The 26,191-nt window shown below is 36.9% G+C and overlaps 1 protein-coding gene across 2 annotated transcripts; it reads right to left on the bottom strand.

Annotated features, from left to right (window-relative positions):
* Positions 1–7,784: 7,784 nt before the first annotated feature.
* Positions 7,785–26,095, bottom strand: ndufaf6 (NADH:ubiquinone oxidoreductase complex assembly factor 6). 2 transcript variants are annotated; one of them, XM_034059040.3, is made up of 9 exons: positions 25,798–26,095; positions 22,835–22,934; positions 22,080–22,202; positions 21,464–21,520; positions 21,018–21,120; positions 19,393–19,526; positions 15,174–15,275; positions 14,096–14,152; positions 7,785–13,177 (listed from the first exon to the last, which is right to left on the bottom strand). In XM_034059040.3, the coding sequence occupies exons 1-9, from the start codon at positions 25,992–25,994 to the stop codon at positions 13,049–13,051; spliced, it is 1,002 nt and encodes a 333-aa protein (XP_033914931.2). In that variant the 5' UTR covers positions 25,995–26,095; the 3' UTR covers positions 7,785–13,048. The 2 variants fall into 2 exon arrangements, with proteins under 2 accessions (XP_033914931.2, XP_033914932.2); XM_034059041.3 differs by having other exon boundaries at positions 22,831–22,934; positions 25,798–25,935.
* Between the last annotated feature and the right edge of the window lie 96 nt (positions 26,096–26,191).

Raw genomic sequence — 26,191 nt, 5'->3', positions numbered from 1 at the left:
GGCATGGAGGTGGCATTTAATTGTAGATTTGGAGACTGGGTGACCCCAAGATGCAACCAAGTTCTGTAATTCTCCAACTGTGGCCCTTGGATTTCCCTTTGCCTCCCGAACCAACTGCCTCACTGTGCTTGGGGACAAGATACACTTGCGTCCTCTACCAGGCAAGTTTACCACTGTTCCAGTGGTTTTTAACTTCTTAATTATTGCCCTAATAGTGGTAAGTGGTATATTTAGTTTTTTAGCTATTGTTTTGTACCCATTGCCTGATTTATGAAGGTCAACAACCATTTGTCTCTTTTCATTTGTGAGTTCCCCATGGTGATGGATGAAAAAATGGATTTCATATGTGTGTTACCTCATTTTTATACCCCAGTGAAACAGGAAGCCATGGAAGGCCACAATACAGTTCCTTAAGACTGAGATGAACTTAAAGAAGTAGAATGTTAATGCAGATTTAATTTTATTTATAAGAATCTTTAGAGGTGCCAAATAATTCTGACACCTATCTTTTTGAGAAAATGTTTTATTACTTGTTAATAAAAAACTTTTTCTCTGAGCAACTGTATTAGAATAAAAGAATATGGTTTTCCCATGTATTTGATAAAATATAGCTCATTACCTGTGTTGTTTATTTTATACAGCCTTTTTTGCTCATCTTTATCAAGGGTGACTGTGTATATATATATATATATATATATATATATATATATATATATATATATATATATATATATAATGCCTATAGATAGTCTACACCCCCTTGAACTTTTTTCACATTTTGTTCTGTCAGTGCCTCAGGGTTTCATGCATTTAAATGAGGATTTTTTCTCCCACTTATCTACACACCATACTCAACGCTGTTAAGGGAAAAATAGTTTTTTTTGAGAAAAAAATTATATATTAAAAATACAAAACTGAAAGATCATAATTGTTAATAAAAAAGTTAATACTTGGTTGAAGCACCTTTGGCAGCAATTACAGCTGTAAGTCTTTTGGGATAGGTCTCTACCAACTTTGCATACCTAGATTTGGCAATATTTGATCATTCTTCTTTACAAAACTGTTCAAGCTCTGTCAAGTTCCTTGGGGAGCGTTGATGGACAGCAGTCTTCAAGTCATGCCACAAATTTTTGATTGGATTTAGGTCAGGGCTCTGACTGGGCCACTTAAGGACATTAACCTTTTTGTTCCTTAGCCACTCCAGTGTAGCTTTGGCTGTGTGCTTTGGGTCGTTGTCATGCTGAAAGGTGAACTTCCGTCTTTGAGTCTTTGCTTTGACATGCACTACCCAGCAGAGGGAACCTACAGGAACTGCTGAATTTATCCTGAAATCATGTGAATCACTACAATGTAACACAGGTGGAGGCCACTTAACTTGGTGTGTGATTTTGAAGGCGATTGGTTACACCTGAGCTAATTTAGGATTGCTATTACAAGAGGGGGGCGACACACTTATCCAACCAAGCTATTTCAGTTTTTATTTTTAATTAATTTTCTACAAATTTCTAGAATATTTTTTTCACTTGGAAGTTGTGGGGTAGGATGTGTAGATAAATGAAAAAAAAAAACTTTTTTTAATGCATTTTAATTCCAGGCTATAAGGGAACAAAATGTGAACATTTTGAAAGGGGGTGTAGACTTTCTATAGGCACTGTATATAAAGAAAGACGTCTCAGCTGTGAGGGTGCTAAAACAGCATATACCCATACATCTATTTCCCTATTTGCACTATTATATGGTGCTCATCAATAGAAACAAAATACAGGATATAAAAGAAAAGGCTGCAGTTGCAGAATTATTACATAAGTTCCCCTCATTTAGATGTGGTCACATGATTTTATTTGACTGATTTCTAAACAACCTTTCATCCATTCTCGAAGATGAAGATCTCCTTATAAGGGGTTGTTTTTAGTTAGGCAGTTTCGCTTCAAAGTAGACATAACAGCGCCCTATCCACTTCCCTTTTTATCTTGAGGAACACATTTCAAGCAATTTCATTAGAACATACTATGCTCAAAACCCCACGTGATTCTTCTTAACCCTTTAGATGCCTCTTCAGAAATTGATTTGTGGAAGACATCAAACCAAGAGAGCTCACATATACTTTCTCGACCTGACATTCAAAGTCCCATATCCTCTCACAATTTTCCATTCTCTGCATTGCTTTATTGCTCTCTCTGTTCTTCATCCTCATTATCACAAAACTCCTACTTTCATGATGATTCATCTGGGACAATCACGGTATTCCCCCAGGGGACTCATGCAGAACCAAGCTGTCTCCTTATTAAAGATAACCAGGAAAACAGAGCTCTTGTAACAAGATTAAAGTTACAGATTTGTTTTTTTAAATGTATATTTTATTAGCACTGACACAATGTATGGAAACAACAAATTAATTACAAAAAAAAAAAGACTGGTGAGGATTTTATTGCCCATTTTTCTTCACTCAGACCCCTAACTTAATTAATAACTTGGTATCCCTGAATAAATAACCATCCACTCTTTAAAAATATGCAAAAGATTTTAATAAGCAAGCCATCTCTCAAGTATATTATTACCCCCAAATGTTCTAGTTTTCCTAGGATGGGAGTTGCCTGATAACCTCACTAAATATATTGTGATCCAGAACATATAGCCATTTTCTATACTTTTGAGGCATAAGCAATTAGGAAATAACACTTACTACCCAGGAACAAAAATTGTGTTACATAGTGATCAGCTCCTCTAAAAATATGTAAAACTCCTTTCTTAGAAAAAGGAGAACATTTCAGGGTACCGTCCCACTTATGAGATGGCTTCCTCATTAAAGTCTTTGCATTTAAAAAAAAGAGGAGCTGATTGCCTATTCAGCAGTACTGAGATATTTAGTAAGTAAGGGGACTGCGTAAGGACAACTGGGCATAAAATCCCCATCATTTGTGTCAGTATTTTAAGTACTGTGTATTCATTTTGATTAAACATTACTGTTTTTGTTAGTGAAATCTGGTGTCTAAGGTTCAATCTTCATTCACAAATACTGTATTTTGCTAAGCAAAGACTTAACCATGAGCACCAAGGCAAAGATCAGGGGATAGGTATAAAAAAATATCAAAGGTCTTGAATATCCCTTGGAGCACGGTCAAGACGATTATTAAGAAATGGAAGGTGTATGGCACCACCAAGACCCTGCCTAGATCAGACCGTCCCTCCAAACTGGATGACTGAGCAAGAAGGAGACTGATCAAAGAGGCTACCAAGAGGCCAATGGCAACTTTGTAAGAGCTACAGGCTTTTATGGCGAAGACTTGTCAAAGTGTGCGTGTGACAACAATATCCCAAACACTCCACAAATCTGGCCTGTATGGTAGGGTGGCAAGAAGGAAGCCATTACTCAAGAAAGCCCACCTTGAATCCTGTTTGAAGTATGTAAAAAACACTCAAGAGATTCTGTAGCCATGTGGCAAAAAGTTTTGTGGTCTGACGAAACTAAAATGGAACTTTTTGGCCTAAATGCAAAGCGTTATGTTTGGCGCAAACCCAACACAGGGCATCACCCAAAGAACACCATCCCTACTGTGAAGCATGGTGGTGGCAGCATCATGTTATGGGGATGTTTCTCATCGGCAGGGACTGGGGCACTTATCAGGATAGAAGGGAAAATGAATGGATCAAATTACAGAGAAGTCCTTGAGGAAAACCTGCTGCCCTCTGCAAGAAAGCTGAAACTGGGACAGAAGTTCACCTTTCAGCATGACAACGACCCAAAGCACACAGCCAAAGCTATGCTGGAGTGGCTAAGGAACAAAAAGGTAACTGTCCTTGAGTGGCCGTCAGAGCCCAGACCTAAATCCAATCAAAGATTTGTGTCATGACTTGAAGATTGCTGTCCACCAATGCTCCCCAAGGAACTTGACAGAGCTTGAACAGTTTTGTAAAGAAGAATGGTCAAATATTGCCAAATCTAGGTGTGCAAAGTTGGTAGAGACCTATCCCAACAGACTCACAGCTGTAATTGCTGCCAAAGGTGCTTCCACCAAATATTAACTCAGGGAGGTGGAGACTTATCCAATTATGATCTTTCAGTTTTGTATTTTTAATATGTAATTTTTTTCTCAATAAAAACGTTTTCCCCTTAACAGTGTGGAGTATTGTGTGTAGATAAGTGGAAAAAAAATCATAATTTAAATGCATGAAACTCTGAGGCACTAACACAACAAAATGTGAAAAAAGTTCAAGGGGGTGTAGACTTTCTATAGGCACTGTAAATGCCTGGACTCATTGGGCATGTGACCTGCGGTGGTAGCCAATGCTAGATTAGGTGAACTATCTGCAGCAGATTTTCCACTCTAACCCTGCCAAGGTAGATGCAGCACCTCCTATGTCCAAGCCAAGCTCAACAACTTGATGTGTGCAGCATTCAAACAGTTCAAGGTATGCCACTGGGAACCATTCCTGTGTGAGATGTGCGTTTGGAAGGATTTAATATTTATGCCATAAAACTTCATTATTATTTTCATAAGGAACTGACCTCTCAGAAAATCTCCCAGAAAAGGTACAAAAAAAAATACACAGGAAACTGCAAAGATGCTCTGTATGTAGTCAGATGAGAGCAGAACACAATCACTATGTTTCTTTGAAACACAAATAAATACCCTTCTTCAACATCAAAACAGATAATAAAAAGTGTTTTATGTTATATGCTGGTTAATTAAGGATCCAGATAGAATATTCTATTTGAGTCCATGGAAGGTTCAGGTCCAAGCGAGGTTGTGGGCTGTATAAACAGTCCTAAATTACTATTCATTTTTCAGCACTCAGATGTTTCCTTTATCTATATTCTTTTTCAAATTGTTTCTGGCAACTGATAAATTGCAATTCAGGATTCTGAAAAAAAAAAAAAAAAAAAAAAAAAAATCAAAAAAGCTTCAGTGTCAGGTATTGTTCACCTTTGGCTGGTTTCACAGGCCCTGGTTAGTACTAGTCCTGGACCACCCAATGTTAATTTAGGTGAGGTAAACCAAGACTAGTGCTAATCTGGATCTGTGAAACCAGCCATTTATTTCTCAGCATAACTGGATGCAGACAGCAAGCGAAGGTTTGAAATGTAGAAGTTCAATGTGTGCCATTTAAAAGTCAATCATAAGATATTCAGAGTAATAGTCTTAATCAAGACAAAAGAATGGAGCTCAAAAGGACAGTTTTCAAAGCTGAAAAGAACACCACCAAGTTTTAAAAGTCAATCATAATATATTCAGAAGTTCCAAAAAAGAAAGTACTGTAGATATACAATTACAATAAAACAACTTATTGTTGAAATGTTTACATTTCATTCTTTTAAGTACCATACTATTGACAAGAAAAGAACACCTGATAGTTAAAAGCATATAATAAGTAATGACTTAAAATGTACACCATTTGTTTTTTTTTTGTTTTTTTTTTATTTCTATTGAAAAGGGAGTATTTTGCACAAGAATATGCAGCTTTTTAAATTGGCCTAGTTTTACCTTTGAAAACCAACCTCAGTGTTTTATACTTGCAGAGTTACACACAAAACATTCTAAGATTTATAGTTTTCTGTTTCAATTATACAATTGCATATTTCAGTATGTGTAGTATGTTTACTCATGACACTGGCATTCATAACTGCAATTGTATGTGTGTGCATATGCAGTTGCTCTTCAACTGAAGAGAATTGATAGGTTGATTGGCCTCCTCGTTTGTAACTTTTCTTTAAACTGATTCCAGGCTGTTATGTACTGCACAATATTTCTGTAATAAGTGACAGCTAATTCCAGGCCCTTAAGCATAATCTTTATCTAATATGTGACAGCTAAATCTGGGCTATTATGTACAATAATTGAGAAAATAAATGTATGCCAGCGATGACAGAACAAATGAGATCATTATCATACATACCAATAGCATGGAATCAACTACCCAGCTGATGATTTGATCTATTTAGCTTTACCCTACAGTAGCAACCAGCAAGTGTTCTTCCAAGGCATCCCAGACACACAAATCGAAAAAGATAGATAGAGTATTGCAGGCATTCTGTGATTGTAAGGGTGCGAGGCAACAATCTCCCTTCGCGATCACCATTGTTCAAACTACTGCTTAAATACAATGCCTGCCTATTCCCAAATGTCCTCTTTCACCCCTCCTCCCTCCACCTCATTTGCAGTAGCACCTTCCTACTTCAGACGGGGTGATGTTTCAATTGAGCTCCTAGAGGCCTGGAATGTGAGATCCTGGACCAAACCAGTCTAAATCACTTACCCACAAAGTCCAAACTGTCACTCTTTCCCACATTCAGTCAACAATACCTATATGAGTGTTGCCTCACCATTTCAAACTAAAATTAGAAAATCTTGTGACGTGAGGTGTCATGTGATCGGATGGCCCTATATAAACTGTGACAGAGTTGACTTCACAATGGGCTGATCGTGCACCAGCTTGTCCCTCAAAGTACAGACCTATTGACAAATTGGTTTGGATACAATTTTGAACAAATTAAATGTTACAAGGCCACACATCATGTTACAATAAATAGTAACAAACAATTGAAGCACACATTTGAGTCCTTAAAATAAATATTTCTATATACTTGGTTTCAAGTACCACTGTACAATAGCTTTAAACATTTGTGAACTGGGCATTTCTATTAAATGTCACATCTTGGGTGACAGAAATAAATCCTGGGAGCATTTTAGTTATACGTTTCATTTTACAGTTTGTATCAAGTTTTGTAAAGTTTGTCCCTATTGAAAAAAAGAAACTTATCACTTATATTTGGATAAAATTCACTAGGTGCGATCGAAAAATGACAAACTGTGACTTTTTATTGTGCTGATTAACAATTGACATCACAAAGATGCTGCAAATTGATCTTGGGCAGGTGTTCTTGGCCTCCCAGTTTGTGGCCTGTCATTGACAGAGTGTGTCTGGTTATACCATCTCGACAGGTTTGAAATTGCTGGCTGTGAGCACCCAAGACAACGAGCCACAGTACGCTGTCCTAGTCCAGCCTCCAACATGCCGATTGCACAAAGGCATTTTAGTAAATTGACCGTAATAATAAAAGAAAAAACTAAAATTGCTTTTTTGGGGGCCACAAAGCACATGGAAGAAATCAAATCCAGATAGGTACATTTCAGTTGCCCTAGAACAAGTATGCCATACAAAGAAATTACATTTAAATTGATTGGGAAACCAAGCCTATTGCACTGTCAACTCAAAAATGCTTGCTGCTTTTTCAGAACATGTACAACAGTCAAAGAAAATCAATACTTTTGTGTGTTATCATATTGTTACAGTAATACATGGAACCTGCATATTTATATAATCTATATTTATTGAATGCTTTATTGTTTAAGGAACGTGAAATTGTTTCATGAGTTGAAGTTGAGTCACATTATACTTCCCCTACATATTCCCTGGCTGTGTCTGTTAGGTAAACCCTGTTTTACTATGGAGACATTCCAATTCCATGGAAACCATTCATGGCCAATCTTTATTGATCAAACAATGTCTGCTTATACATGAAGTCAAGTCTGGCTACAGACAACCCTTTTAAATTAGTGAAATCATCTTTGCCAAAAAATTGTGCAAATATATATATATTTTTTTTATATACCATAGTTTACTCTATTAGCAGAAAATATAGAAAAACAAACAAAAAAAAATCCATACTGGCATTTCAGCATTAAATATTTTAGGAGAGTATGACAGGTGTAATTAAGTGTAGCTTTTATTTATCGCCTCACTACACCTTCAGTAAAATATCAAAGTAAGACCAACAAACAATATTCAGAAGGTATATATTTGTTTAATGCAGCAATGCCAGTTTATCATGCACAGTTCATAATATACATTTTGTGGTAAGCTGACAGCAGGGAGGCTCATTATCTGGAGACCAATGTGTTTAATTGGCCACAAAGCAATTACATTTCTGCTTCAGATTCCAAATACATCTCCATTTAAATACCACTTGTCAGGTTTACAACCCAAAATAGTGGATAGCCGCTCCAACCAAAGCTTTGATATAATAGTTTTTAATATTTGCCCTTCACCATTTTCACATTTTCTGTGTATTGAACTAAGAAAAGGTAGGCCCTACTGTACAGTAAAAGTATAGTTCACAAAACTAATACAAATAGTATGGTCCAGAGCAAACAGCATTGCTAATGTTGTTGCCCCATAACTATCAGAATCTTAGGATGAAATTCAGAGGAGGGATTATTAAACGATTGCTGTCCCTTTAGGATTATAGAATAATTGCCTCATTAGATCACTTCCTCGTATGCTACGCAATCCTACCCTCCACCTCCCCACCTTCCACCTCAATGCAGGCAGTCCCCTTGACAGGGGGGTTGAAGGGTGTAGCTTTGTCACAGTCCACCCTGCTTATCTGGCATCATCAGATCAGTTCCTCTTTCAGAGGCCGGTGGCTTCTTCTCCCCTTAACAGGTGGGACCAGCAGCCAAATTGTCCATAATCACCTCTCACCATGCCCATACAAGCAGTCATGACCCCGACATTGAATAGTTTACATGCAATTGGGTATTACTGACATCAACTCCAAGTCTTTGATATGATTTATTATTATTATTATTATTCTAATAGTTTACAGCTGTATTTCTTGTTATATTACGAATCATGCATTAGAATTGAGTACAGTAATTAAATAACATGTATATTAAGTGAATATTTCATAATCTTGCTTTCAAATTTAAACTTTAAAACTTGTCATTGGATGTTCAATATCCTAGATAAAAGTGCAGGTGCAAAACTGAGAAAGCCTAATGAGATAAGCCAAGCCGCCTTGGACTGCAAAAACAAGCTTTTTGAGACCAAAATCCATCTGCAGACTCACAAGGGTTATCAGACTTGATTTCCTGGCCCTGCTTATGCTGCTGAATTTACACAGCTAGCCATACTCCGAAATATTGTCCTGATATTTGCATATTAATAAATGTCTAAATCTGCCTGACCATCTGTTCCTATTGAATTCAGAATGTATTCTCTTTAGTTCATCCCCCTCTTTGCAAAACACATTCTTTGCACTGTTATAATATGTATTTAATTGGAAAACACCAGGCTGTCTTTTAAAAAAATGTCATGCTCTGCGTTTGCCGACGCAACGTGATGCTACAGGTACATTAACTGAAACACATTTCTGTGACCACTGTTTGGAAGAGAAAAGGTGCCTTGTGTGGGGAAATAATTAATTGAGAGGCTTGATCCATAGCTATAAAACTAAAATATTAAAATAAACTAAATAAATTCAAAAGACAAACATATCGACCAGAAGTTATTCAATGTCTTCATCTTCAAACAAAGAGTCAAATACAGCGTCACCAAATCAAAACTGCCCACATACATGACCGTTGTAAAGTTCTGCATGAAGTTTCATTGTTTCCGAGGACTTTTGGGATACAGAATTCCACATTCTTTTTCTAGAATTAGAATGCTGGGTGGGGTATGTAGGGGTCTAAGCTTTTGTGACTTCATTAAAACATATGAAAAATGTGTCAATTTCCAGGGAAAATTAGAACAACTATCATCATCATCATCTTACTGACACACAAAAAAAGCTCAGAGAAAGACTTCCATTTGAAATTATTGTTAATAGGATATATATGTTTCTTGTAGTTTTCATGCAAGACAAGATGCTCTGTTGTTGCAAATGGTTATTGCACAACCTCAAAACATGAATGAGCATTAAATGTTACCAATTTTGTTAAAACATGTAAACATTATCAGATTTTTGTATAATCTATTCCATATATACATTACTGTTGCATACACATGGTCTCTTACACATTAATATTGTAACTTTTTGAAAATATACTTGTAATCCTTCTTGTTATGGGTTATCTGAGTGGCTACCAACATTTCAATAGGGGTGTGCCAATACTCAGTATTTTCTAAGTAATTGCATTTAAGAAATTTTAAGTTTCTATGTATTCATTAAATTGAATAAAATGTAGCAATTACTCAACGCAAAACAATGCGGCCTCTCGGTTTCCCTTGTTAACACAGTTATTGATCTCAATCAATAACAATCTGAGTGTTAATATAGAACCTGTCGTGATCAATCTAACAAACTAATTTACTGTATATTTTCTAAGCGATTATTTGTCTTACCTTTCCTTTATCCTTTTGATATGAAATCTTTTTTTTCACTTTCTTTACAAGTTGCTTTCTTGTTAGTTGCATTTGCTAGTTTTGCAACGTACTGAGAGAGAAATTTGCTTACATTCGGATTTTAAAACATTCAATGCGGAAGTTTCTTTAATTGCTATTGATTGGTACTACATTGTAAAGGTGAGGGAAGGACGGCTTTTCTTGTTTTGAAATCAACACATGAATAAATAGGTGTGTTTTGATTTATTTAATACCAGCCGACAAAAACTTCTTAAAGGTAATTACTTGGAAAAATACAAGAATCATCACACCCCTATATTCCAAACACGTTAAAGTTTAAACATTTAAGCATGCTTAATCTTATATTTTAAAAGTTTAGGAAATTCAACGGAATCTAACACCCCTATTGTAAAGTCATATCACGGTAACCCAGGAATAGTGTAACTATGAAATATTGTAGCAATCCTCACAATTATGCTACTTCCATTTCCAATGATGCATTCACAGTATTAAATAATTATAAAATGAAGCCTACAATACAAGACTTAAATATGTGGGAGTGTTATGAGGGGATAGACAAGCATTAAAGGGGGCCTTTGTAATGCAATGAAAGGAGACATGTCATAGTCTGCCAGCAGAGAGATACAAATCTGCATGGTTTTATATAGACAGACGTTGACATTACAACTTAAGCGTTCATATTGTGGATTACCAAACTACAAAAATCAAACATTAATGCTCTTTTCATAGCGTAATCTGTAGTGTTTAGCTTCACAACAGGGATCAAACAAGAGATTATTCAACAGACATTCTCTTCTTACAAAGAGCCTTCATCTGGGGAAAACAAGCAAGCCAACTAATTAAAATAGTCTATTCCCGTTAATAAGAATTTCAAGGGACCAGCAAAAAAAACCCACATTTTATCACTAATTTGTATTATTAGCAGTCTAAGCCAAATGAATACTGTCAGTTTTTATTGACGTTACAGTAATTGAATTCAATTTCAATTACAGAACAATGAAAAGTATTATACATTTAAAAGTACTGTGCATTTTATCAAAAATATAGTTGTAAGTGAACTTTTAAAAAGCATGTATTGCAAATGAACTGCACTAGAAACCTGCTTGTCCCATTCTGATCACAGGCATTCAAACCACAAGAGCAAGGTGTTCTCAACATCAGATACTGAGCGATACAGATACTGACTTGTATTCAGTTTACAGTTCAAAGGTCTGTATTATATTGTTCCTCGGTTTTTCAGATTGGTTGACAGAGCGTTAGCAGGAATGCTGGAATCTGCAGCAACATCTTTCATGCTCTTGTACGGTGGTGCCTCATCCACCGCTTTCCACACCTCCACTTTTGTCTGTGAGGATAGTGCAATGTCTGCACTGCTACATGGAAATGACACTGGTGTGTGAGCGCTGTGGCAACTCTAAATGTGTCCTAGGATCAGTAAACAGCACTACAATCCAGAACAGAGGCACTGATCTGGATGCAAGTCAATACATTCCCCAATATCCTTTGAACTAGAGGGGCTCGTTTTATTCATATTTTTCTTCATGGGGGGGAGCTCCAAAATAATTTGCACAACCAGGAAATTCATGTTAAGTGAATTCATATTAGAAATCATTTACATAAGTGACTGCTAAATTTGGCAGGGACTATGTAGAAAACTCATAGCATCATGAAATGTGTCTAATCTGAGTTTTAACAAGAATTGACTGTAGTTGGGAACTACTTAATTGATTATCAAAATATAAAATATTGACGAGTCTGCCTCATTATTGTACATACTAGACGCAATACAACTGATAGTACAGCAAGACCTTCACACTTTTTCTACCTGTGTAATGAAACAATAAAAAAACAATTTATGCAACCGAAAATCAGGTAGAGCACAAATCCCCAGCAAAACAGCACTGCGTTAAGCAGTGTTGGGGAAACAGGGACCTGTTGTGACACAAAAGACGTCTCTTGACTATATTCTCCGACAGCTGGTTTCACAAACACTGCTTGGCACTAATCTTAGACTACCTTACCCAAAGTAGCATTAGATATTCTAAGATAAGTGCTAATCAAGGTCTGGAATACAGCCATGAAACATTTGTTAAGCATATTCAAAAAGTTCCTGCACTTAATTGTTCATTAGTGATACTCCATTGCATACGATTCCTATAACATAATTGTACACTTTTTGTAAAAACATGGAAAGGGCCAGGGACTATAAGCTACAAATGGGGTATTTTTGCAGAAATATATCGGTCTATTGCCACATTCCCTCTCCAGAAGACCAGCTACTTGAAAAAAATATCACTTCCTCTGCTGTGCTCCAGTAGTTTAAAAAAAAAAATATATAACTGTTGACAGTTGCTATGAGATACAGTGCACCAAAAACATGTGTTAATGGATACTGAATAACATACCTGGGTCAACAACACTCCACAGAGGACACAATTATATTAACCAAATAGCCACCTTAATGACATTTGTTGTTTGTTTTTTTTAATAAAAAGTTGCTGTGTGAAATAAATAAAATGCTTCATCATAATCCATCTTTTTGACAGCAAATTGATGTGCAGCTTACTTAGTCTCACCTCAATTCCTACAATGTCAGCAGATGATAACCTTTTCAAACAAATCTATCAGTAATCTTGAAACGTTTTCAAAATAGTAATAGAAATGCTTTGAATGCTATCATTCTGGCATCATTAATATAAGGACAGAATGTGACAAACCAACAAAAAGTCTTTCACTCCTTATTTTTCATGTAAGATTTCCACTTGCACTTTGACAACGAGGTGGTGGAATATTTATCATGCCATTGGGGGGGATGAAAACAAGAATTTGTTTGTGATTTATAATTCACAGCAGTCAGACAGTAATACATTGTCATACAGTAATAACAGTTTAAAACATAAAGTTAGTATGTGTTCTTCCATGAGCGAATATATAAATTAATGGGAAGCAGAGGGTTTCTCTTCTGTAAACTTGGGTGAAAGACATCAAAGTCCAGTTTTCTCACTTTGTCTAAATAGTCCTCCAATCCAACCTGTCACAGAAAGAACGTTACAGTATTTAATATTGATGGCATCGGAAAGTACCAAGCACAACATCTTGGAGCAAACACTTTCCATACCGGGTTTGTCGATTTTAAACATGCACACATACAATTATGCATTATGTATGAGAAGGCTGTGTGGTCCAGTGGTTAAAGAAAAGGGCTTGTAACCAGGAGGTCCCCGGTTCAAATCCCACCTCAGCCACCAACTCATTGTGTGACCCTGAGCAAGTCACTTAACCTCCTTGTGCTCCGTCTTTCGGGTGATACGTAATTGTAAGTGACTCTGCAACTGATGCATAGTTCACACACGCTAGTTTCTGCAAGTCGCCTTGGATAAAGGCGTCTGCTAAATAAACAAATATTAATAATATTAATAATAACAATAACAATAATAATAATAATAATAATAATAATAATAATAATAATAATATGAAACAAATCAAACACTGTTAAGGATTTCTCAAAATTCCAGTACATCTTGTGTACCGATGTCAAATCGTGCATAGCTCCTAGTTCTAAAAGATCCTATAAAAATAATAAAACACCCAGCTTAAAAAGTTAAAAGGGTCAGCTACAGGACCATGGTGGTAGTCTTAGAATCGTGCCAGTCTGTAGTGTCCAAGTAACTCCTTATAGTAGAAAAAGCTAAATCGTTCACTTCATCTGGCTGGATGTTGATCTCATGTGCCACTATATGTTATTATAATATATACAGTAGGAAGCATGACATGAGTATGCAAAATAATCACTTTCATACAGTGGAGGAAAAGTGACTTTCATTCACTACCGATGCTGAACTGGAAGTGAACTGGCAAAGTTAAAGGTTAAATGATTTCATATATGTCACTGCCAGTTGAGCAAGAAAGCCCTCCCTTTAATTATACAACACAGTATCTCATAACTCACCGTCAGCATAAAGGCAGGAGCAGCTTTAGGTGGTACACTTTTGTTGAACGATCTTGCCTAAAAAAAAAAAAATAAAGTGGGGAAAGAAAATCAAGAGAACTGCAAATATAAAAAAGGGGCAGAACCAATTAAAAAAAAAAATGAAGCTAGACAAGCTTAATTAAAATAAAATAAATATAGGGAACAACTAGGGAATTCAGCAATCAGAGAACAACTTCAATGCACATGGCCACCAAGTTAAAGCCGTATCCATAAGTATACATAAACTTCCAATCTGTCGCATTGCGTCCGTGTTGCTTCAGGTGTGTATGGTCACGTCGCTGCAAAAGCATCTTGTCGGCCAACGAAAAACCGCATCGCGTCTGGTGTGCAGCGGCCTTAAGAGCTCTTTGGGCACACTTCAATACTACTGTAAGCTGAACGACTGCTACTGTTAGTCCAAGGGCTCCCTCAAGAAAAAGAAAAAAAAATCCTCAATGGTCTAAAGAATATCCATCCCGTTTACAGTTCAGTTACAGAAATCCAGTATGCAATATAAGCAATTTCAGTTTTGGTGGCAGTAGCAGAAGACACAATTTGATGACAGGGTCTATTTTGTTTGACTGTTTTTTATTGTATGTCGTATGTCTGTCTGTAATCCCATCTGTTAAAGAGCGCTGGTATTTAGCTCATTAAAGTAGACCCAAATGTCTTATAGGAGGGGGGGGGGGGGGGAGCTGAATGAAACTCTTCAAACGCATGGAGGGAGCAAGATATAGGTGCTATACTTCAGGAACATAAAACATCCAACCAAAATAAGCAGCAATTGTAAAAATGCACTTTCCAGTCAGGTGGTTTAATGAGATTAGATGCCATCCTGGATCTTATCAAGACTGGAAACAACATAAAAGAAATGCAATTCAACTTTTTACCAAAGTGCCCAAACTGATTTCCTTCTAGGTACAATCCCAATGATTTTGGACCTATTGTACAGGAGTGCATTGTAGCAAAAGTCTGTAACACCATTGCAAACCGACACAGTAGTTCCTGTGAAAGAGGTTTAGATAAGAGGGCAAACGAATCGTTGACTTATACATACATGCTGTAAATGAACATGTGCTTGGCTTGCAATATCAAAAATGACATTCCTGACGTTCGTCTCCCGACTGCCTCGCATGAAGTCCTCCTGGGAAACACTGTGCTGAGAAAAAAAAAAAATAATCACTTACTACGTGTCTTCAGGGCCGAATTGAATTTCAGAGACAGTTTTCATGTTTGATAGAAGCGGCGAGTTGCCTGATGCTTTTAAGACAGCTCTAACCTTCTCTGAATACCCTTTAGACAGCCTTCAGGGCTGCACCAATTGTACTTTTCAATTTATTTCCTTTTTATCTCTACCTGCCGATATTTTGCTGTAAAGGAAAAATATACATTACAAAAAGTATTTTTTCAAAAACTTACATTATTAATAACCCCTGTTGATTAACAGCTAAAACAAAACAAAAATCAATAAAAACAATTAAACTACAAGAAACCTTATATAAAAGTTTCCTTGATTGCAATCTAGTGACCACAATGTTCTTATACAGCATTTCCAATTATTATTATTTTTTTTATAAATTTAGTCATTGACAATTATTTTTATTATTTTCTCCCAATTTAGAATGGCCAATTATTTTACAGTGCCTTGCGAAAGTATTCGGCCCCCTTGAACTTTGCGACCTTTTGCCACATTTCAGGCTTCAAACAAAGATATGAAACTGTAATTTTTTGTGAAGAATCAACAACAAGTGGGACACAATCAAGAAGTGGAACGAAATTTATTGGATATTTCAAACTTTTTTAACAAATAAAAAACTGAAAAATTGGGCGTGCAAAATTATTCAGCCCCCTTAAGTTAATACTTTGTAGTGCCACCTTTTGCTGCGATTACAGCTGTAAGTCGCTTGGGGTATGTCTCTATCAGTTTTGCACATCGAGAGACTGAAATTTTTGCCCATTCCTCCTTGCAAAACAGCTCGAGCTCAGTGAGGTTGGATGGAGAGCATTTGTGAACAGCAGTTTTCAGTTCTGTCCACAGATTCTCGATTGGATTCAGGTCTGGACTTTGACTTGGCCATTCTAACACCTGGATATGTTTATTTGTGAACCATTCCATTGTAGATTTTGCTTTCTGTTTTGGATGATTGTCTTGTTGGAAGACAAATCTCCGTCCCAGTCTCAGGTCTTTTGCAGACTCCATCAGGTTTTCTTCCAGAATGGTCCTGTATTTGGCTCCATCCATCTTACCATCAATTTTAACCATCTTCACCTGTCCCTGCTGAAGAAAAGCAGGCCCAAACCATGATGCTGCCACCGCCATGTTTGACAGTGGGGATGGTGTGTTCAGGGTGATGAGCTGTGTTGCTTTTACGCCAAACATAACGTTTTGCATTGTTGCCAAAAAGTTCGATTTTGGTTTCATCTGACCAGAGCACCTTCTTCCACATGTTTGGTGTGTCTCCCAGGTGGCTTGTGGCAAACTGTAAACGACACTTTTTATGGATATCTTTAAGAAATGGCTTTCTTCTTGCCACTCTTCCATAAAGGCCAGATTTGTGCAGTATACGACTGATTGTTGTCCTATGGACAGAGTCTCCCACCTCAGCTGTAGATCTCTGCAGTTCATCCAGAGTGATCATGGGCCTCTTGGCTGCATCTCTGATCAGTCTTCTCCTTGTATGAGCTGAAAGTTTAGAGGGACGGCCAGGTCTTGGTAGATTTGCAGTGGTCTGATACTCCTTCCATTTCAATATTATCGCTTGCACAGTGCTCCTTGGGATGTTTAAAGCTTGGGAAATCTTTTTGTATCCAACTCCGGCTTTAAACTTCTCCACAACAGTATCTCGGACCTGCCTGGTGTGTTCCTTGTTCTTCATGATGCTCTCTGCGCTTTAAACGGACCTCTGAGACTATCACAGTGCAGGTGCATTTATACGGAGACTTGATTACACACAGGTGGATTCTATTTATCATCATTAATCATTTAGGTCAACATTGGATCATTCAGAGATCCTCACTGAACTTCTGGAGAGAGTTTGCTGCACTGAAAGTAAAGGGGCTGAATAATTTTGCACGCCCAATTTTTCAGTTTTTTATTTGTTAAAAAAGTTTGAAATATCCAATAAATTTCGTTCCACTTCATGATTGTGTCCCACTTGTTGTTGATTCTTCACAAAAAATTACAGTTTCATATCTTTATGTTTGAAGCCTGAAATGTGGCAAAAGGTCGCAAAGTTCAAGGGGGCCGAATACTTTCGCAAGGCACTGTATTATGCTCAGCTCACCGCTACCACCCCTGCGCTGACTCGGGAGGGCGAAGACGAACACACACTGTCCTCCGAAGCGTGTGCCGTCAGCCGACCGCTTTTTTTCACACTGCGGACTCACCATGCAGCCACCCAAGAGCTACAGCGTCGGAGGACAACACAGCTCTCAGGCAGCATACAGGCAAGCCCGCAGGCGCCCGGCCAGACTACAGGGGTAGCTGGTGCACGGTGAGCCGAGAACACCCTGGCCGACCTAACCCTTCTCCACCAGGGCAGCGCTCGGTCAATTGAGCGCCGCCCCCTGGGAGCTCCCGTCCTCGCTCGGCAAAGGAATAGCCTGGACTCGAACTCGCGACGTCCAGACTATTGGGCGCATCCTGCACTCTACGTAAGTGCTTTTACTGGATGCGCCACTCTGGAGCCCCAGCATTTCCAATTTTAAATACTGAATATAAATATCACTTTTAGATGGTTTGCTAATGCAGGCAATTCTCATATCTGTTTTGGCCTGGCCAGAACTTTGGTGCCATTTTACCAGAAAATGCATTTAATATTTATATACTACAATATAAAAATTTGTCCCTCAGCTAAGAAGCACAAGGAAAAGTATTTTGAATGCAAGTACAAAGTTGTTGAAGCTGACACCCTGGGATCCTTCAAGAAGCTGCTTGATGAGATTCTGGGATCAATAAGCTACTAACAACCAAACGAGCAAGATGGGCCGAATGGCCTCCTCTCGTTTGTAAACTTTCTTATGTTCTTAACCAAAAAAGAGACAAATATAGTAGTTGTTTCATTTCTGTCTATTAACAATAAAAAATCCATTACACAAAACAATAAGGGAAATGGCTGCATTATGAAGATAGCAGCAACACTAAGAACTATTTTTTTCAAAACTACACACTTCTTTAAACTGAAGCATACAAGACAGACTCAGTTTGCTTCTATTGTACAGTAAAAGGATACTAGGGTATATTCAATTGACCTAAACAGTGTCAGATCCAAATACAGCTGTTTAAACATTTTCCTGAAAGAGTGCCTGCATGTCCTCATGTGTCCTTGTAGCCTATTTTATTATGCACAGCACTGTGAGATTTTGAATATACCAAACTAATGACAATGCAAGTGTAAGACCATTACAATAAAAACAATTATAAATCACGTGGGACATCAACCACGTTTAGAGCATTTCACAATTCTATTACATCTTACCCAGTGTACAGGGCTGTGTGCAGTTTCATTAAAATTAGATCAGTTTTATGGCATGACAGTCCACGTGACAAAAAAAAGTATACTTATTTATGTGCCATTTTCTTTCCCTTTATATCTGAAACCATATATGTAGGCAACTTTTGTTTGTGTACACACAAGTGTTTATTTTGTGTTAAAATGCATACGTGCTTATCTCCTTTTCTCATGTGATTCTTGCCTGCCTGCTGAGAAGATCTTGCTGACTATCACATCCACACTGTACACACACACACAGAAATATACAGTACAAACAGAAATATACACCTCCAGTGGAGTATGTTTGCCAAATTTCATGTAAAAAAAATAAATACATTTAAAAAAAAAAAAAAAAATTGTGAAAAAAGTGAGCTTGTACTTTGAGGATTCTGTAAAATATACAAAAAAAAAACCCCAAAAAAACAAAACTGTTTGCTTTGAATTTTGAGTACAAGATGTTTCCTTTTATACTGGTATCAGAGAGGCACATTACTCTTTATGTGAGATCTCATTGGAAGTCTTCACTGGAAACATAAGCAGGGGGTTCTTTGATATTTTAATGTCAGTCGTAACTTCTCTCCCTATTTCTCTCTCCTGAATGCCAGCTTCAGGAGACAAAGGATTGCCAGCGGTTGTTACCCAGACAGAATGCATTATTCCACTTCACGCCTGGACCCTTTTTGTTTTTCAGCGCAAGCAGCCACTCGTACAGAAGAGATGGTTAATAAAACACTCGCTAGCTATACTCAAATACTCAGGCACATGAATTTAAATCCCACTCACCAGCATGCAAATGTCCATTGGAAGGTAGACTTTGCGTCTGCTGCTGTTGTATGGCGTCGCTCGTAGACAAGTAACTATTCCCTGAGCTTTCCCAATGTGGCTCGCTGCATGGTCTGCATGGACATCTTTTATACCTGAGCACAAATTCATAAGGAGAAGAAAGATATGGGAGATTTCTAAAGAAGAATTTACCAGTGTGATTGCAATAACCAGCAATACAGGGAAATCGATGACTAAACACCAAACAGAACATAAAACACTTTAGCTTAGTTGTATGTATTTTCTATTACATAAAAGCACTAGCAATTGTCCCACTTGGAAATAATATTAAAAATAAAACCACAGCTGCCTTAAAAAAAACAAAAAAAACTTTACATTTAAAAAGGGAGAAAGATTTTGTTACATGTAAAGAAATCAATTAATGTTACAGCAAACTGGTACAGCATGCTTTAGCCATTATATAAATACATATTCTAAAACTTTCTGAAAATACTGTGAAAAACATATGTTGCATATTACATGTTATATGTTTTCAAGACCTAATGAACGTTTGGGTATTATAAAATGTATCTGATATTTTTCAACGACAACAATTAAAAACATTGTTTTAAAGGCTTAATTAAAGGCTTTTAAAGGCTTAATTAAAAATTTGAATTGAACAGCCTCTTGGGACATTTTATGGAGTGAAATTAAATATATGTCAAGATAAATGATTTTTATGTTAAATTGTTACAAGATACCACTTTTTTTTTTTTACATACAATTACATTATTTTTTGCACATTATTTTTACATACAATTACCCATTTATACAGTTGGGTTTTTACTGGAGCAATCTAGGTAAAGTACCTTGCTCAAGGGTACAGTAGCAATGTCCCCCACCTGGGATTGAACCCACGACCCTCCGGTCAAGAGTCCAGAGCCCTAACCACTACTCCACACTGCTGCCAACTACATCCAATATCGTTTTTTTCTGAGCTATCAAAGAGAGGCAAATCGGTCTTAATGATGTCAGTAATGTGATTAATTATGCTCAACCTATTTTTTTCGGCAGGCATCTCTTGCATAAACTGTAGTTATGTGAAATATATATATATTTAATAATAGAACATCATAAGATATTGTAAAAGCACATTATCTCACATGGCTTAGTCCACATGGTTTTAGCACAAACACATCTTATTCAGTATATGAAACATGTGAAAATTGCATACCGAATTACAGGGTTACAAAATTGAAAGTTTTGATATAGGTTTGCATATCATATTTATGTGAATACAACACACATAGGTGTTTACTTTAATGATCCAACAGAACACTCCTCATACCACTGTGGTAAAATGTATACCTGGTTTTCAGTGGTGCTAATTAAACTGTATTCTACTGTATGCAGTAATATTAACAAGAGGGTCTGTAAACCACCCTGGAGGAATACCAAGTTGTATTTAGATCTACTGCTGTTTAGACCAGTAAAATAGACCCTCCCATATCACTCAGTACAAATTGAATTTCCATAGTCTGCCAATAGAGGGCATCAATAAGGTACAACTAGTTTCTATTCTCATGTGACTTTAAAAAACAAATAAAAAGTTAATGTATGGAGGGGGTTTAAAAACTAATTCCTACCCAGTGCTTCCAACATTAGATATACCAGACTCGACTGAACATTCTCTGCATAAGATTCAAGCTCTTGAATATTTTGGTAAGCCCGGTCATTCAAATCTTTTTCCTGTAAACAAAAGAATTGGTTTTAAAAGAGCAATGTACAGTACATGATCTACATCCACTGTACGCACAACACGAAAAACTAAGCTTAAAATACAGATACACACCATAAGCCGCAGGCTTCCAATGCTCTCAATGATTTGGGCTAAAGAATGTCCAAACCAAGTTTATTCATGACTGAATAAGCACTGCTAAGCATACAGACAAGCAGACCAACAGGATTCCTCCCGCATACCCCCAGATTACGATGAGTACAATAAATCACTAGGTTTGGTACCAAGATAAATATGCCATTGTGCCCGTTTTGTGATGTGAAAAATCAACCTCTAGTTTCATTTTAAACTTACACGTTCTTCAATGATTCTAGAGAACCACCTTTTTGTCAGCTTGTGCTTATTCACTGCCTGTAAAAAAAAAAAAAAAAAGCAAAAAATACAAATGTAAGACTTCAATAACTTAACAGTGCAGCTCTGTTTATGAGTCTATACAAACTCCAGTTAACGAATCTTGTGTATGCCCATGTGTACGTTCCCCCATGGTATTTTCCCCTAGTACAAGACAAAAAATATGTAATTAGTTATCTTTCAGTTACTTTTACATTTTAATAATGGCAATGCTATCATTACCATGGCTTCTAAAAAGTACCAAAAACAAAACAAATTACAACTTTGATAAAGATAAGCATTTTTTTTTTTACATTACACTAAACAGTTATTTGTTATGTTGTTGTTATTTTGGTTCCTTATAAAAAGGTACTAAAAAACATCATAACAGGTTACCATTTAAAATGCGTTATTAGGATAGTGTGCAGTAATTACAGTTTTATTGTTTCCTCAACAACGGGGAGCTGAGGACATATAATTGCCAATCACATTAAACGTACTATCTGAAACCTCCTCCACTTTGTAAGACATCTTCAAAAAGACAGACAATCAATTGTCAATGACAAAAAAAAGTACAGACCTTCCACAGTTCTATGGCAACAGGTTGAGGTGGAGGGTCATCGTTGTAAATATCTTCTAACGTTTTCTTCCAAAACTGCATGCGCATCAGCCCTATTGTCTTCTGAGACACTGAATCCTTGATCTATAAAGTAAAACATACATTAGTTTGTAATACAACTCCCAGTGCCTGATGTGACAATTAATAAACACTGGGCACCATTGCCTGATGCCTCACAGAGAGAGGCAAAGGGTTGGATGGGTTTGGAGACAGAGACCTGCCCTGTGGGCAAGCAGCGCAGTACGCTCCAGAAATACAAATGCAGGAGTTTTCTCCAATCACCAAAATCCTTCACAAAAAGTAAGAAAAGCAAACAAGCTGGTATCCAAAGAGGTAAGCATCTGCAGGAATTATACATGTATTTCTTCACTATGACCACCACATTCAAGCAAGATATATTTGTCAGTTTGCAGAAAATTCTGATTTAAGATTCTCAAATATTATAACCCACAACGGTCAGTGGATCCAAATAAACTAAATACAAATAATAAATACACCATGTGGCCACTAGGTGGCGCCATTTTCCAGTTTAGTCTTGGCACCTCACATGTCATGTCAATTCTGATTTCTTTCAGTGATGAAAAAGACTGAAATGAGGTACAAAATTAGAAAATGCCAATCCCTACTCTTACCATCTTTTTAGTACTTATTAATGTAATTTCCTGCTGTGTTCCTGAATCACGTGGTGATATGAAGAATGAAGCTGAAATACCTGCCTGAGCCAGCTCCACATTGAAGGCCCTCAGAGCAAAGGAAGATCCACGAGCCTCTGCAGGCAGCAGCAGCGAACAAAGGAAGCCTTCGTAATCCCGGGTCCTGTTAGCACAGCAAAGGGACATGCCATAAAGTATTATCCTATTGGTAACAAGATCACATTTACACCACATAACATGTTGCTTTGGTTTCAAAGCTTCTTTAACCAGGTTAAGCCCCACTCATAATGAAATGGTTACCCAGATGGTTGGTGGGAAAAAAAAAAAATCATTAAGACAATACTATCATAGCATCAAAGGGTATGAATACTTTTCAATTAGCATTTGAGTTTTGCAAAAAAAATTGCAGAAAATAAATAATTTTGACATCTATTGCTTGTAACTCTTTCCTCATCCACAAAAGCAAAACTTTTGCTGCAAAAGATTTTTCCTATAATTATTTGTTTTTCGAGAAATTTCCATTGGGGTTTATAAACTGTCACAGAAACCCAAGATGGGATTGTTTTCCTGTAACTCACTGAAGAGGCACATCTATTGTTTTTATAATACATGGATACCCTTGGATGCTAATATTAAAGAAGACGGTTCAGCAGTACAGCTGGGTTTTTTTTAAATGTGGTGTTTCAGTGCTGTACAGATACCATATGTCATTATCCATTAGTGCTTCAGCTTTATTTGGATGATTGCCTTTAACTTGTTTTAATTTCCCGTTCCTCTCTAGTTTCTCTGAGATACTAATGTACCAGCTTTACATCATTTTTTTTTTAATGTATTCTTATTTTGTTGATCATTAATGAGCATTTCTGTACTGTGGGTGTTGTCGAGTGATTGAAAACAAGACATTTTGTGTTTTGAGTTGAAAGTGATGGTGTCGAGGAGTCGAATGGGTCAATGTTCAAGTATGTTTTCCTCTAGAGGAATTATCACTTTTTGACGTCACTACTGTGGTATTATGCTTTTTTTTTTTTCAAATGGCTCAGGATGCAAATATAGCCTTCATCCACACACACATTATATATATATAACTGAATATTTGAATCATTTCAACCTTTTTTAATACATGCAAAAAAAAAAACTAAATTTTTTCATTATATTATATTTATATATATATATATATATATATATATATATATATATATATATATATATATATATATATACACACACACACACACACACACACACACACACACTACCGGTCAAAAGTTTTAGAACACCCCAATTTTTCCAGTTTTTATTGAAATTTAAACAGTTCAAGTCCAGTGAATAACCTGAAATGGTACAAAGGTAAGCAGTAAACTGCCAGAGGTTAAAAAAAAAAGTTTAGGTTACCAAAAACTGAAAAATAATGTACATTTCAGAGTTATACAAAAAGGCCTTTTTCAGGGAACAAGTAATGGGTTAACAACTTACAGCTGTTCTGCAGCAATGGAAGTAAATTAAGCCTTGAAAGTTGATGCTAACAATTCCTACAGGTGTCCCAACTTTTGTCTTATGGACCGATGAATCAAAATTTGAAATCTTCGGTTCATCACGCAGGGTTTTTGTACGCCGTCGAGTAGGTGAAAGGATGGTTCCTCAGTGTTGGACACCAACTGTCAAACATGGAGAAGGAAGCGTGATGGTCTGGGGCTCTTTTGCTGGATCCAGAGTCGGCGACTTGCACAGAGTGAGTGGCACCCTGAACCAAAACTGCTACCACAGCATTTTGCAGCGCCATGCAATACCCTCTGGTATACGCCTAGTTGGTCAGGGGTTCATCCTACAGCAAGATAATGACCCAAAACATACCTCCAGGCTATGTCAGAACTAACTTAGAAGAAAAGAACAAGACGGTAGGCTTCAAATCATGGAATGGCCAGCACAGTCTCCAGACTTAAACCCCATTGAGCTGGTTTGGGATGAACTGGACAGAAGGGTGAAAGCAAAGCAACCTACAAGTGCAACACATTTGTGGGAACTTCTGCAACAGTGTTGGGAAGAACTTTCCGAACAATATTTGATTTCCATTGTAGAAACAATGCCACGAGTGTGTTCGGCTGTTATATCTGCAAAAGGTGGCTACTTTTGTTCTATGCTTTAATTTCAGAGTACATTGAGACATTAAACTGCGTAAATTTCAATAAAAACTGGAAAAATTGAGGTGTTCTAAAACTTTTGACCGGTAGTGTATATATATATAAACTTTTTGCTCAAAAGTGCCAACTTCCCAACGTTTCATGTTTTGATGTGATTTACTACATAAATAATGATGTAACGACCTACTATTCCTTTCTATGTAAACCTTCAGGCATCATGGTATTGAGTCTATTATCAATTTCCTTTTTTCCTGTATTGTACATGATCTAATTTTATTTATTCTAAAACTACAAATTGTAGGTCATTCGTGTTCTGTTCATTTTTTAGTACATTTTTTTTTATGACATACATACTGTATGGGGGAGGGCACTCATCAGCTCTGCACTAAACGGTCTCATTCACTGCGTTACCAATGAGCAGCATATTAAATGCAGATCATACAACAGCTAAACAATAATTTAGTGATAGCTCGTTTTTATAAATGTTGTGCGATAAAAAAAAAAAAAAGATATAAAATCTAGCCATACTGAAAAACAATTACAGGACTATTCCGCGCTGATTTAGCGGGATCACCCTGGCACAGCCTTAGGTGCAAACATTCTACCGGACAACCCAGCAATTGCAGAGACTAGCTAGAGATGAGGGCATTTAGTTTTGAAGCGATGCTCGAAGTGCAATTAAATTGCAATGTCAAACAATTGCCATTTGTTGTTTTCACATTGGCCTACTATACAACTTAACTTGTATTCTACAAATTTCAAAAGACACTATGTTGTGTAGCACTGAGAGCAGCAATATATCGTCCCCATATTATTTTAATGTAACAATGCAGAAAATGGAAATGTTAAATGTTGGTCGGACTGTAAAGTGGGATAGTCGGTGCTTACCTAACGAGATCAATGCAGTACGTCTCATTGTTCTTTGATTCGGTGTTTGAGGCATGCGTGGAGGCATTCCTTCTTGAATCTGCAGGGGACCACGTCTGGACAAGGCTAGCTGCTGGTAACAATGTTTTTCTATGGCTGGCAAATAAAGAACCTCTAAGGGTTAGAAATATTTTACTAGAACTCACGCATGCTGCCATATTGACAATGACCTGTTACCCTTCAACTTTGAACTTGGCTTTTTGTGTTACTTTTTCGTGGCGTCCTCCGTGAAACAGATTTCTCGCGCTTTTGTGTCCTGTTTCCTTTTTGTAAAAAAATAAATAAATAAATAAATAAATACGACTACTACGACTGCGACTACTACTAATAATAATAGTAATAAATAGATGGCTTT

This window comes from Acipenser ruthenus, chromosome 3, assembly GCF_902713425.1.
Source record: "Acipenser ruthenus chromosome 3, fAciRut3.2 maternal haplotype, whole genome shotgun sequence".
Classification (NCBI taxonomy): Eukaryota; Metazoa; Chordata; class Actinopteri; order Acipenseriformes; family Acipenseridae; genus Acipenser; species Acipenser ruthenus.
The sequence above is the reverse complement of the archived record's forward strand: the minus strand, read 5'-3'. Positions and strand labels throughout refer to the sequence as shown.

Bases quoted from the DNA above. Each gene is read 5' to 3' on its own strand.
- ndufaf6 (XM_034059040.3), bottom strand. From the start codon at position 25,994: ATGGCAGCATGCGTGAGTTCTAGTAAAATATTTCTAACCCTTAGAGGT. The intron at 22,203-22,834 runs GCAGGTATTTCA...TTTACTTTATAG, and splicing joins TCAATGTGGAGCTGGCTCAG to ATCAAGGATTCAGTGTCTCA. The intron at 14,153-15,173 runs GTATGTATAAGT...TTTTTTTTTTAG, and splicing joins CACATGTTCATTTACAGCAT to GCAAGATCGTTCAACAAAAG.